This window comes from Pogoniulus pusillus, chromosome 8 (genome assembly GCF_015220805.1).
Source record: "Pogoniulus pusillus isolate bPogPus1 chromosome 8, bPogPus1.pri, whole genome shotgun sequence".
NCBI classification, from domain to species: domain Eukaryota; kingdom Metazoa; phylum Chordata; class Aves; order Piciformes; family Lybiidae; genus Pogoniulus; species Pogoniulus pusillus.
The window spans coordinates 24048344-24060850 of NC_087271.1; the positions used below are offsets into that span (position 1 = coordinate 24048344).

Below are 12507 nucleotides of genomic sequence, written 5' to 3' on the forward strand. Positions count from 1 at the left end.
TTAGTAAATAACAGCACAGAATGAATTGCATTCCCCCACCAAAGGCCCCAGGACTTGCACCCACTAACAACCATCTTCTGCCATCTCAAGCCACAGTTTGTTCTTCCATGTTGCTCTTTCTTATAGCTATTTTCCATTTCTTGTCCTACCAAACATTCTGGAAAATGATCTTCCTTGGGTCTCATCTTGACCTGTTTCTTCCTGAGGTTCCTAGACCATGGCTTGGACTGGATGATCTTGGAGGTCTCTTCCAACCTGGTTGATTCTATGATGCTTTATTGCAGGCCCTCTCTCTGTTGCTTTTGTATTTTCCTTCCCATAAAAGAGCTTTTCTATGCTCAGAGTTTCATATTATTTTATCCAGAGAGGGTTATTTACACAGCATTGTTGATATGGAACAGGGAAAAAGAGCTGCTGCTGTGGACTACCTGAGCATCAGCCACGAGTCTAACAGCCCCACAGTGATACTGTCATTACAAGGAGGTGAAAATCCCAGGTAGTACTTTATGATATGTTGTACTTTTCAGCCCACCACTAAACACTCAGACCTGTCTGAGACCATCCAATGCTACTGCAATGCAAATGGTCAACAGTTGCAACATCACCATTTCAGTCAGGGCTTGGATGCAGCGTGATAGAGCAGATCTGGCCATCACTATATTGAAGCTAAATCAAAATGCTGCTGCAGAGGTGATTCTACAGAACAATCTTCCCTGAGTGTACATTACACACCTGCTCTAAGCTATCTTTCTAGGCATCTGATAACTAAATGAGAAAAAAATAAGAACAAATCAAAACCAAAACAGAACAGAAAGAAAAAAGGTGTGGTGATTCCTTCCAGCCTAAAGCAGGTGGGGGGGGAAAAAGTATCTACCCAGAAAACTATAGTGGGCTTAATTTAAGAGATATATGGACTTAAGCCAAAATAAGAATGCAGAAGTTTTAAGGCAGTCATCCTAGATGGGTAGTCTATAAAAGTATGATGACATGGGTCTCTGTGATGAGTTAGGAACTTTTTTCCCCCCACACTGTTGAAAGTTACCAGACTATCTCAGAGGGCTTGGAAGTAAGATGAAACTATACAGAATATATTTATGAGTATTTACAATTATATGCAAATCAGAAATAACACAGAAATCCAAACTCTTTCCTGGACAAAGGAAACTGCCCAGAAGGGTGTCAAAGGTACCCCCTCTTTCTTTCTCTGCTTTCCCAGACAGACAAACAAAACAACCAGCAAAGCTTACGTTGTTATGTGTTAGCCAAGATTAGTGGAGAGATATTAGAGGGGAGTGAGGAGGAAGCTAATAGATCCAGTGTCACAGACCAGAGTGGCACCAATTGTTTACATTTTGGCTTTTTATCCCTCTCAACAAACCAATGAATAATACAGACTTCATCAACATTTTCTTTTTACAACCAATGATCTACTTTCTCTCATTAAAATATTCCAATTAGCCTCAAACCAGCACAGTCTCAGATTCTTTGGATCAGCAAACCACAACCAACTCTCAGACCTACATACCAGCAACCTTCCTTTACCCAGCTTCCAGTAGTGGCCACATGTTAACACAGCTCCTCAGACAGTGCACTGTGAACTGTGGCACCTCTAGGGGCTGCAAGGCAGAGCTGGGTGGTGTTCTCACTGAAAAACAATCAGTGTGATCAAGGAGACCCAGAGCCTAATCCTGTCTTTGCTACTGGGCTGCAAACCAGTGCCAGGTGGACACTTTCCTTGTCCTGGTTATCTACCCACTCCTCCCTTCACCCTTTCAGTGTGTAGGTGGTGAGATGAGAGCAGACAGTTCTCAACTGCACAATATACCTTACAGACTTTAGGTCTCAAGCTGCAGCTTTCCAAGGTGCAAGGATCTGTTGAAAGATCGCTTGTACCCTTTACAGAAGAGCATCAACATCTTTGACCCTACCTGGGGTAAAAGCAGAGGGAGATTAAAACTAAAATAGAATAAAATAAGAAAGCTATTCTCATATTCTTGACCAGGAGATTCAGTAGGTTTCCTGACCTCTTATCTTTAAAATTAATAACCCACCTGAAAGGCTTTCCAAACGAAATCCCACAGTCCCCTTTTCTGCTGATCATTGGCAGTGTAAGTATTACAAACCTACGAGCTGGTTTCTTTGCAGTTGCTCCACATCCTGTTACTTCTGAATATCTTTCAGCGCAGGTTATAGATCTCATTTGCCTTCCAGGGACAGCCAGAATAAAGCAGCACAAAAGCAAATGACCTTAAGTCAGAAAACAGAGGTTTCTGATTGTAGCTGCAAAGCCTCACCTGCAATTTATATTCTCCTTCGTGCACAAAGCCTGAAAACATAGTTAAAACATTAAAATAATTGCTGACTGGCTCTCGTTGGAGTGGCCAAACTTAATGCATGAGCTGCTGCCTCCAGGGAGCTAGTAGGTCTAACCTCTACTCCAGAAATTCAGGAATATTCCAGCCTGCAGGTAGGGTGTTTAACCAGTGTCCTTTATTCTGACTTCTCCTACTCCAAACACAAACAGTAGCTCTGTAAAACATTCTGGGGTAGCATCAATGTCTCGTTCTGGGACACCCCCTGGCTGCACTGTAAGCTGTGTCTGAGCGTTCCAAGGATGGCCTCTTTGCCTCCAAAGCAGCAGGTAATGCCAGCATTTTAACGCCCTGAAGAGCTACAATACCTCGAACACAAAAGTCTCTGGTATGTGACCCACGCTGTATTGTAGTTGGCCAAAGTCCTCTATCCTGATCACGTCTTTTCCAGGTTGCCAAACCCACGCAGCCTTGGCAATGGCTCAGAAAGGCGCTGCAAATGCTGACCTAGAATGAAACTGCTGGAAGTCGGGAAGAGGAATGTTTGAGCGGTGCAAAGCTGATTTGCCACGCTCATTACCCAACGCATTTGGAACCTGCCTGTGTGGTTCTGGGGCTGGTCTGACAGCAGGTTTTGTTTTATTGTTTAGAGTCGTGCCACGATTGTCACAAAGGCACAAACAAACAGCAGCAAGAGCCTTGGTCTGGCTGATGATGCTGACTTTTCTCCCTGTTGGGTTTTGCTTCCTAGGGTGTCTGTTTCTCCCTTCTACTGGAAGTCACATTCTTAACTGAATTAAAGATGATGCCAGACATTGCTCTTTCTGCATTTCCTCTTTGAGAGGAAAACCTCTTGCCAGACTGTTTAATTCCAGCACTGTAGCACAGCATGTCCTAACTTGCATAATAAGGGATTCTTTTTTGTCATTTTAAAATAACTTATTTTCATTGATTTAAGATCTTTGTACTCCCACTAAGTGTTGTGCAATAACAAAGCCTCTGGGAAAATAATAAGCCCTTTCTGTTGGCCTCAGATTTTCCCCAGTCTGAATTTCTTCTCTGCCCTCAATTTTGCAAGCATAGTTTGCAAAGTCAGACCTTGTGAATAGCTTCTCCACTGAGAAGAACTCAGCACACGAGCTCTGGGCTTGCAGTCAGCGGGGCTGGACTTGGTCCTGGCTGACATTTCCACCCCAGATGCTGGTGAGTGTCCATAGCTTGGTAAAGCACATCTTTTCGAGCTAAACAAGCACATGAGTTTAAATGCTTTCCTAAATTGGAGTCCAGAGAAGCACTCCAATATGCTTTGAAGGCTACAGTGAACATCATATAAGACACTGAAGAAGGACCAGCTTAACCTGGCTCCTGGAGAGATGCATGGCTACTAATGCAGCTGCAGCTGAGCTAGAGGCAGCTGTCTTTAAGCTACACGGACCCTTCCCACCAATCAGCACAGCATTATGGCAGCAGTGAAGCCTACTAAAGCTCTGCCCTTGGCTTCAAGGAGAACATAACACATAAAGCCACAAAAAATGATGAAGATGAACATCTTCCTTATGAGAAGAGCCTGAGGAAGCTGGGGCTTTTTGGCTTGGAGAGGAGGAGACTAAGGGGTGACCTCATCAATGGTTATTAATATGTAAGGAATGCCAGCAGGATGGAGCCAGTCTCTTCTCAGTGATGCCCAGTGACAGGACAAGGGGCAATGAGTGGAAGTTGAGGCATAGGAGGTTTCATGTGAACCTGAGGAAGAATTTTTTCCCTGCGAGGGTGACATCACTGGAACAGGCTGCCCAGGGAGGTTGTGGAGTCTCCCTCTCTGGAGATATTCAAGAACCATCTGATGGACTCCAGTGTGATCTGCTCTAGGTGATCTTGCTCTGGCATGGGGGTTGGACCAGATGAGCTCTCGAGGTCCTTTCCAGCCCCTGACATTCTATGATTCTATGATAAAGTTAGGACCCTCTCCCAATTATGACAGTAAATCTTCCCAACTTGCTTTTAATATTGTTTCTTCAAGAAAGATGCTTATGCCACAGTGACATCTGGGCATCTTCATGTCCTGCCTCACCAATGCTAGAGCAGATCACAGGATGTCAGGGGTTGGAAAGGACCCAAAGAGACCATCGAGTCCAATCCTTATACCAGAGCAGGACCACAAAAGCTAGCTCAGGTCACACAGGAAAGCATCCAGATGGGCCTTGAAAGGCTTCAGAGAAGGAGAATCCACAGCCTCTCTGGGGAAGCCTGTGCCAGTGCTTTGTGGCCCTTACAGTCAAGAAGTTCCTCCTTGTGTTGAGATGGAACCTCCTGTATTGCAGCTTCCATCCATTGTCCCTTATCCTATCCCAGGGAGCAAGTGAGCAGAGCCTGTCCCCCCCATCCTGACCCCCAGCCCTCAGATATTTATAAACATTTATTAAATCCCCTCTCAGTCTTCTCTTTTCCAGACTACAAAGCCCCAGGTCCCTCAGCCTCTCCTCATCAGGCAGTGCTCCAGTCCCCTACTCATCCTCATAGCCCTCGGGTGGACCTTCTCCAGCAGATCCCTGTCCCTCTTAAACTGGGGAGCCCAAAACCAAACGCAGTACTCAACATGGCTTGCTCTAACCAAATTTAACATGGGATGCTCAACAGTTTGCACAGCCATCATTCTAGTCAGAGGTTTTACCTCCTCAAACACCTCAGTTAGCCAGCAAAATGTGTGTGTGTTACTTGATCTAGAACCACGGGAAGCAGAAAGTGTTACCAGTTTGCCTGCTGTTAGCAAGTGCTGTATTCAACTGTCAGCATACAAATTCCAATAATTAAATTGGCCACTTTTCTTGTCTTCCAACGGCTGTACATTTCAAGACATTATTTTGGAGGCACGTTATGGATCCCAGCACCGCAAACAAAGGCGAAGCCGCACAGCCTTCACTGCCCAGCAGCTGGAGGCACTGGAGAAGACCTTCCAGAAGACTCACTACCCAGATGTGGTGATGAGAGAGCGGCTGGCTATGTGCACAAACCTACCCGAAGCCAGAGTTCAGGTACTAACTATGAGTGGAGATGTTTAAAGGAATACAGTGGGGGGTTCCAAGAGGGCTGACCTTCACCTTCCAAGATTCTGCCAGGGCAACCAAAGATTTTGGGGCAGTAAGACCCCAAAAAGGTGCCTAAAGGCAGAGGGGAATAAAATCATCCAAAGTCACACATCTGCTAAAGAAATTCTTAATCCACATGCAGGTTTTTTCACATTGAGGACTGTCTGCAGTGTACACTGGCTTTCATTTGCTCTTTCACATTTCTTTGGGGAGAATTTCAGAAACCTCAGCAGGAGCCTATTTGTTTATTTATTTGCAAGGCTTGCCTGGCTTTCTCAGAAGAGCAGGAACCCAAGTGTTTCCAGCTGCTCTTTTCCACCGTTGTCAGTAGTCGTAACATCTCAGGCCAAGGTTTGATTTGGGCTTTGGGGTTTTTTTTTGGTTGGTTGGTTTTTTTTTTGTTTGTTTCAATTAGCCCAATATGCTTCACAACCTGCTGGTGGTGAGGTTCCTGCCTTGCTGGTCTTTAAAAGCCTTCAACAGCAAGTTCTTCAATGTGAAGTCAATAAGCAGGTGTTGGGGAAGGGAAAATAATTGATGCGAGATGATATTTTCCCAAAGTTAATATTGTTCATTGATCTTGATACTCAGAACTCTGCCACACCTGACCACTAATTTTAATAATATTTTGGTTCTTATATGGTCACTGAATCATTCTGTGGATAATATCTACATCTACTATAACCAGCAAAATACATAACCATTAATTGAACAGGAAGAGACTATTCCCGCGGTCAAGTGCCACTTGTGGTCAATATGCTGCTTGCCCAGTAGATGGACTCAAGCTCTTTCTGCTCTATGGCAGAAGACAGCAGGGAATTACAAAGAGGCATTTAAGCATTTACTCACAGATTATTATTATTACCCCGGCAGGGGCTAGCCACAGTCCAGACAGTGCCCAAGTGGTCTCAGAGGACTCTGTCCTGTTGGACGTTGAGACTTGAATCTTCCCAGCTTCTGAGGAAAGGATGCAGGCAATCTCTGACCTTGTCTCCTGGCTTCTTCTGGACGATCTGTTATGTCCAGGAATTCTAGGCAGGACTTTCAGGTGCAGAAGGCAGATGTTGTGCAGTCTCAGCACGATGTCACGCTGGCCACACAGGCCAATCACGTGCAGACATCCAGGGTCTGCTCCTGGTAACTCGTGGCAGTGGAGTTTAGCAGGCAAGCACTAAGGCAGTGTGCAAGAGCAGCAGGGCTGGGCACAGCAGAGAGAGCAGGGCAAAGAGCAGGGGAGCAAAGCAGGGAAGCAAATGCACATTGTTCACCTGCCTATCTCCTTTTATCAATGTGGGCCGAGATTAGTTGCCCTTTGGACACAAGAATAGCCAATCAGGATGGCAGTTAGCCAAACCATACCATATTAGGCAAAGCCACAGGCTCACTTTTCCCTCCTTTGGGAAAAGCACAGGCCTTGCACTAGGCAGGCACAAGCTAAGTGTGTGTACCCCACACCACAGGACCCTGGGCAGGCCAGACTCAGTGGCTCCAGGTTCTTCTGTGGCCATTTTCCATGCTTGCCTCTCTGGTGGAGCAGAAAAACAAGCCTAGGCAAGGCAGGACATGTATAAGCCTATTCTGGGCCTATCAGGCCTACCACAACAGCAGGAGTAGAAAATTTTCTATACATTTCAGTGCATTTTTATCTTAAAGATTTTAGTTTCCTCCCCTAACTAATCCAACAACACTGAAAAAAACTTTGCAAACGTTTCTTTCAGTTCATGAATTTGAGTTTTAAAGGTATGGATTCTCTCCTTCTTCCCTAAATTAGTTTCCAAGATAACAGCCTGTAATGAGATGTTTTGTGTGCTGCCACCATAGTTTTGGTGTACATGTAAATGAATGGCTTCAGAAACTAACCAACAGAGCACTGTGCTGTAAGCCAATGTAATGGTATCAGACTTGACTATAAGATGTTCTGGTTGGATGCAGATACCTGACTAGTTTAGGGAAAAAATAACACCAAAAAACCACCATCCAGTTGAGTGGCTTAAAGAATCGATACAAAGGCTGGACATCTGGGGGGATTTACTTGCTGTGCTGATTGTAGAAACACTAAACCAGGCAGAGTTGGAGGATCCAACAAGTGGAATGGCATTTGGGCATAGTGGGCTTGCAGTACCTTGTTACTTAGAATCAGAATCATAGAATCACAGAACAGCTTAGGTTGGAAGGGACCTTAGGGTTCATCTACTTCAACCTCCCCTCTGTAGGCAGGGATACCTCTCAACGAGATTTGGCTGCTCAAGGCCTCACCCATCTTGGCCTTGAACATCCCCAGGCTACGGCATCCACAGCCTCCCTGGGCAGCTTAATCCAGAGTCCTACCACCCTTGTACTCAAAAACTTCTTCCAAAGATCCACACTAAAACTACTCTCCCTCAGCTTAAAACTGTTCCCTCTTGTGCTATCATTGGACATCCTTAAGAAAAGTCTCTCTCCAGCCTTCCAGTAGGATCCCTTCAGGTATCAGAAGGCAGCTATGAGGTCCTCTCAAAGTCTCTCTTCTCTAGGCTGAACAACTCCAGCTCCCCCAGCCTATCCTCATAGCAGAGGTGTTCCACTGCTTTGGGTTGCCCAGAGGCTGAAGGCTTCCCTGAAGCCCCCAGACTGAATGATGTTGAGTTTGGTGTGAAGCAGGATTCTCACCAGTTTCCCCCTTACCATTTGTGGCATTGAAGGTTTGGTTCAAGAATCGGAGAGCCAAATTCCGGAAGAAGCAGCGTAGCCTGCAGAAGGAGCAGCTGCAGAAGCAGAAGGACTGTGAAGGCAACCGTGGTGAGGGAAAGGCTGAGCCACCTGTGCTGGAGACCCAGGCCACCACCCCAGACACTGAGAAGGTCCAGAGCCTCCCAACTGAAGTAAGCGCAGACCTCAACCTAACCCTGTCGGAGCAGTCAGCCAGTGAGTCAGCACCCGAGGACCAGACTGACAGAGAGGAGGAGTTTAAGAGCACCTTGGATGAAGCTAAAGTGGACAAGAGCCCTGGTGTGGACAGCAAGGCTTTGAACTGCAAGAGAGCAAGCCCAAAATCAGGTGAGAAGCAGCATCTTGAATGGGAGTTGGAATTTCCAAGGGGGAAAACTGGTGTTTGGGTATAGAATCATAGAATGACAGAATGTCAGGGGCTGGAAGGGACCTTGAAAGCTCATCCAGTCCAACCCCTCTACCAGAGTAGGGTCACCTAGAGCAGAACACACAGGAACATGTCCAGGTGGGTTTTGAATATCTCAAGAGAGGGAGACTCCACAATTGCCCTGGGCAGCCTGTTCCAGTGTTCAGTCACCCTCACAGGTTAAAAATTCCTCCTGTCTCCATGAAACTTCCTATGTCTCAGCTTCCACCCATTGCCCCTTGTCCTGTCATCAAGCACCACCAAGCAGAGCCTGGCTCCATCCTCCTGCACTCACCCTTTACATATTTAGAACCACTGATGAGGTCACCTCTCGGTCTCCTCTTTTCCAACTTAAAGAGCCCCAGCTCCCTCAGTCTGTACTTGTAAGAGAGATTTTCCATTCCCTTAATCATCTTTGTGGCTCTTTGCTGGACACTCTCGAGCAGCTTCATGTCCCTGTTGAACTGGAGGACCTAGAACTGAACACAGTACTCCAGATGTGGCTTCACCAAGGCAGAGTAGAGGGGCAGGAGAACCTCTCTCAACCTGCTAACCACAGCCCTTCTAACACACCCCATTCCATATGTCCCTATTCCATATGGCATGGGTGCCTGCAGTAGGCTGTCCAGCACTAAAGAGGACTCACAGAGGGCATGATGTCTGCTGTAGCAGGAGCACAGAAAGAGCAAAAGCCTTCTGCTCAGTTTAGAGCTCAGGGGGAACAGTGCCCAGCAGCAGTAGGAAAGACATAGCAAAGAGGTCAGCTCCATCTCCGTGCTGTAAGATGCTAAGTATGGAGCAGAACAGAGCTAACAGAACCCTTCTTGTTTGCCCTCCTGATGTGAGAGTGAAGCTGATGCTGCAGATTGAATCCTGCTGGGGTGCAGATCAGCACTTGCATCCAGCCAGTAGAAATAACTTCTAACCTCTCTGCCTCCTGCCTCAGAGTCCCCTATCAGCGTGACTATGACGCCTTCGTCGAGCAGTGGCCTGGCTCAGACCCACTCCTACTCCTCCTCACCCCTGAGCCTCTTCCGCCTGCAGGAGCAATTCCGCCAGCACATGGCAGCTACCAACAACTTGGTCCATTACTCCTCCTTCGAAATGGGGACACCATCTGCCATGCCCTACTTGGGCATGAATGTCAACATGGCTCCGCTGAGCTCTCTGCACTGTCAGTCCTATTACCAGTCGCTCTCCCACGCTCAACAGGTCTGGTCCTCACCTATCCTGCAGGCCTCCAGCTCCCTTCCAAGCCTGAACAGTAAAACAACAAGTATTGAGAACCTAAGGCTCCGGGCAAAGCAGCATGCAGCATCCCTCGGGCTTGACACCCTACCCAACTGACTGCCAGATGAGCGACCATTGCCCATGAGAAGATGCACCAGAGGTTGGCACTGGACATGTCAGTCCTTGAAACCCCACTGCTCCTCAGCTCTTCCTGGAGTAAGGTGCTCCTTCGAGGGAAAAGTCTGCATTTATTGACATCCTATTAGCACCACGATCGCAGCAGACATTGCTACTGGCCTGGTCTTCACTAAACATTTAGGAGGAAGGGCGAGAGGATGTACGTTTAGACAGATGAACTGTCCTCTGTGAGCTGAGCCTGTAATGTTCAGGAGAAGCCCCCTTTTCCTCACCCCTGTGACAATGTGCCAACTCTTACACACCCCTTTTGCGTTGTCGTTGCGCTCTTTGGTGGGAGAAAGAGCCCTGCTTTGTCTTGTATATAGTTTGTATAATGTTGACAGCACCCCTGTGTTACTGTCAGTGTTACAGAACTGTGACCTCTTTTGCTTTTATTCCCCTTCCTTCTCAATTTTAGGAGCTAGTGTCAAAGTTACAAACCAGCCATCTTCCTACCTTCAGCCCGTAGCTAGTTGCTCTTTCTTGGGTCAGCATCCCAAAGGTGTTTGTGACGAAGAGAAACGATCATGCACTTCACCGCTCCACTTCTCCCTTCTCTGCTCAAGCTGGTTTTATAACAGCTGGAAAATGATATGAAGGTGAATTTCCCGTTTAAGCACTTCCTATAAGGCAAGCATCTTTTGTTTACATTTTAAGCACTTGTTGAAAGACAGAGGGCAAAATATCAACCAAACGCTGCTGGCTGGGGAGGAAAATGCAAGCCAAATTCACAGGACTATTTCTGATCTAGATTGTTGCCTCTTTGATCTTCAGTGATGTGCAAACTCCTCTATTTACAAATGATGGTTTGTTTTTTTTTTTCTTTTTGGGCAGCATTTTGAGCTAACTTTGATGATAGAGAGCAATAAGAACGTTGTATGAACTCCTGGAGCGTTCATACAATATGAATGATATGGTTCTTTGGCAAAACTTGATTAATGCAAGCTGTGTCTGGAAAAAAAAAAGGCTAAAGAAACAAAGCTCTGATCACCAAATTCTACTCTCAAGCCCTGCAGCTTCAAAAACTGAAAGTGTATCAAGAAGAAAATGCCACAATGCAGGGTGCAAAGCAGGTGATAAGCAGGGGCTTTATGTTCTTGTGTTCGCTGGAGCTGAGGTGGAAGGGATGCTTGCAAAAAGGGCAAGTTTGCAAGCATTCAAAATGTACCAGCTACAAAATTATTCTAGTGAATAGTTTCAGCTTCAATTCATGGGAAATCCATCATTCAACCTAGGGTGGGTTTCCTTGTTGAGAGGCAATGTTTCTGCCAACTTAAATCATGGGGGGTTTGCCAAAGCAAATAATTCCTTTAAACCTGCTGCTGTTATCCTGAACGTTAGAGTCATAGAATCAATCAGTCAGGGTTGGAAGGGACCACAAACATCAGCTAGTTCCAACCCCCCTGCCATGGGCAGGGACACCTCACACTACATCAGGCTGGCCAGAGTCTCATCCAGCCTGGCCTTAAACTTCGCCAGGTATGGGGCTTACACCACCTCCCTGGGCAACCTATTCCACGTTCTCACCACCCTCATGCCGAAGAACTTCTTCCTAACACCCAGACTGCATCTACCCATTTCCAGCTTTGTTCCATTCCCCCTAGTCCTAGCACTACCTGACAGCCTAAAAAGTCCTTCCCCAGCTTTCTTGTAGGCCCCCTGGAGATACTGAAAGGCCATGATTAGGGAGGGATGGTGTCCAGATCTAAGCTCTAATATTACCAGGCAGTTTCTATGTTTCTATCCCAAGGCTCTCAGCTGTGTTTGCCACCAACACACTGGACAAAGCTGTGCTAATTCACTGCAGGTAATCAGCAGTCCCATACTTGATTTAAGCATGAAGTGTAGAGCCTCCAGATCCTCTCACTCTCACCTTGCTTCATACCAGGGCAGAAACCAGGGCCGGAATTACCTCACTAAACATGGGAGAGTGTTTTCCACTCCACTAATGCTCCTTGAAAACACATCTAACTCATGCAAATAGATTTGTGGGACTAGCCAAGTTTGATGGCAAATTGTGCTTTGTTCCTTAGAAAGTCGCAGCAGGAGCAGAACCTTGGAGAGTAAAGCTCATCAACTGCACCAGCTCCCAAGGAAAATGGAGTCTCTTCATTAAATATTTCTCTTGTGCCAAATGCTTAATTCTGGGGGTTTTCTCCTGCTTTAGTTTTCCCAACTTTGCCAAATCAGTCCCTGTTGCCAACAGAGTTCTTCACTTTGCCCAATCCAAAATGCATTTGTAGGAAGCAGATTTTTATCTTCCACTTTCAAGGAGACTGATCAGATTAAACCCACCAAAGTACATTTATTGTCTCCAAAAAGATCCTCTGAAGGTCTCAGGTTTTTTGTTGTTTTTTGTTTGGTTGGTTGGTTGTTTTGTTTTGTTTTGTTTTGCAGCCCATCAGCCAAATCATAGAATCAGAGAATCAGTCAGGGTTGGAAGGGACCACAAGGATCATCTAGTTCCAACCCCACCGTCACGGGCAGGGACACCTCACACTACATCAGTCTGCCTAGAGCCTCAGCCAGCCTGCCCTCAAACACCTCCAGGAATAGGGCTTCCACCACCATCCTGGGCAACTCCTTT

At 46.4% G+C, this 12507-nt stretch overlaps 1 protein-coding gene across 2 annotated transcripts in view; it reads left to right on the plus strand.

The window, feature by feature from the left end:
- Positions 1–11026, plus strand: part of DMBX1 (diencephalon/mesencephalon homeobox 1) — a 31018-nt gene extending 19992 nt beyond the window's left edge. For both annotated transcript variants that reach the window (XM_064147622.1, XM_064147623.1), the window contains 3 exons: positions 5166–5344; positions 8080–8434; positions 9460–11026. In XM_064147622.1, coding sequence (XP_064003692.1) covers positions 5166–5344; positions 8080–8434; positions 9460–9860 — 935 coding nt within the window. In that variant the 3' untranslated portion in view covers positions 9861–11026. The remainder of the gene's footprint in view (positions 1–5165; positions 5345–8079; positions 8435–9459) is intronic.
- The last annotated feature ends 1481 nt before the right edge of the window (positions 11027–12507 follow it).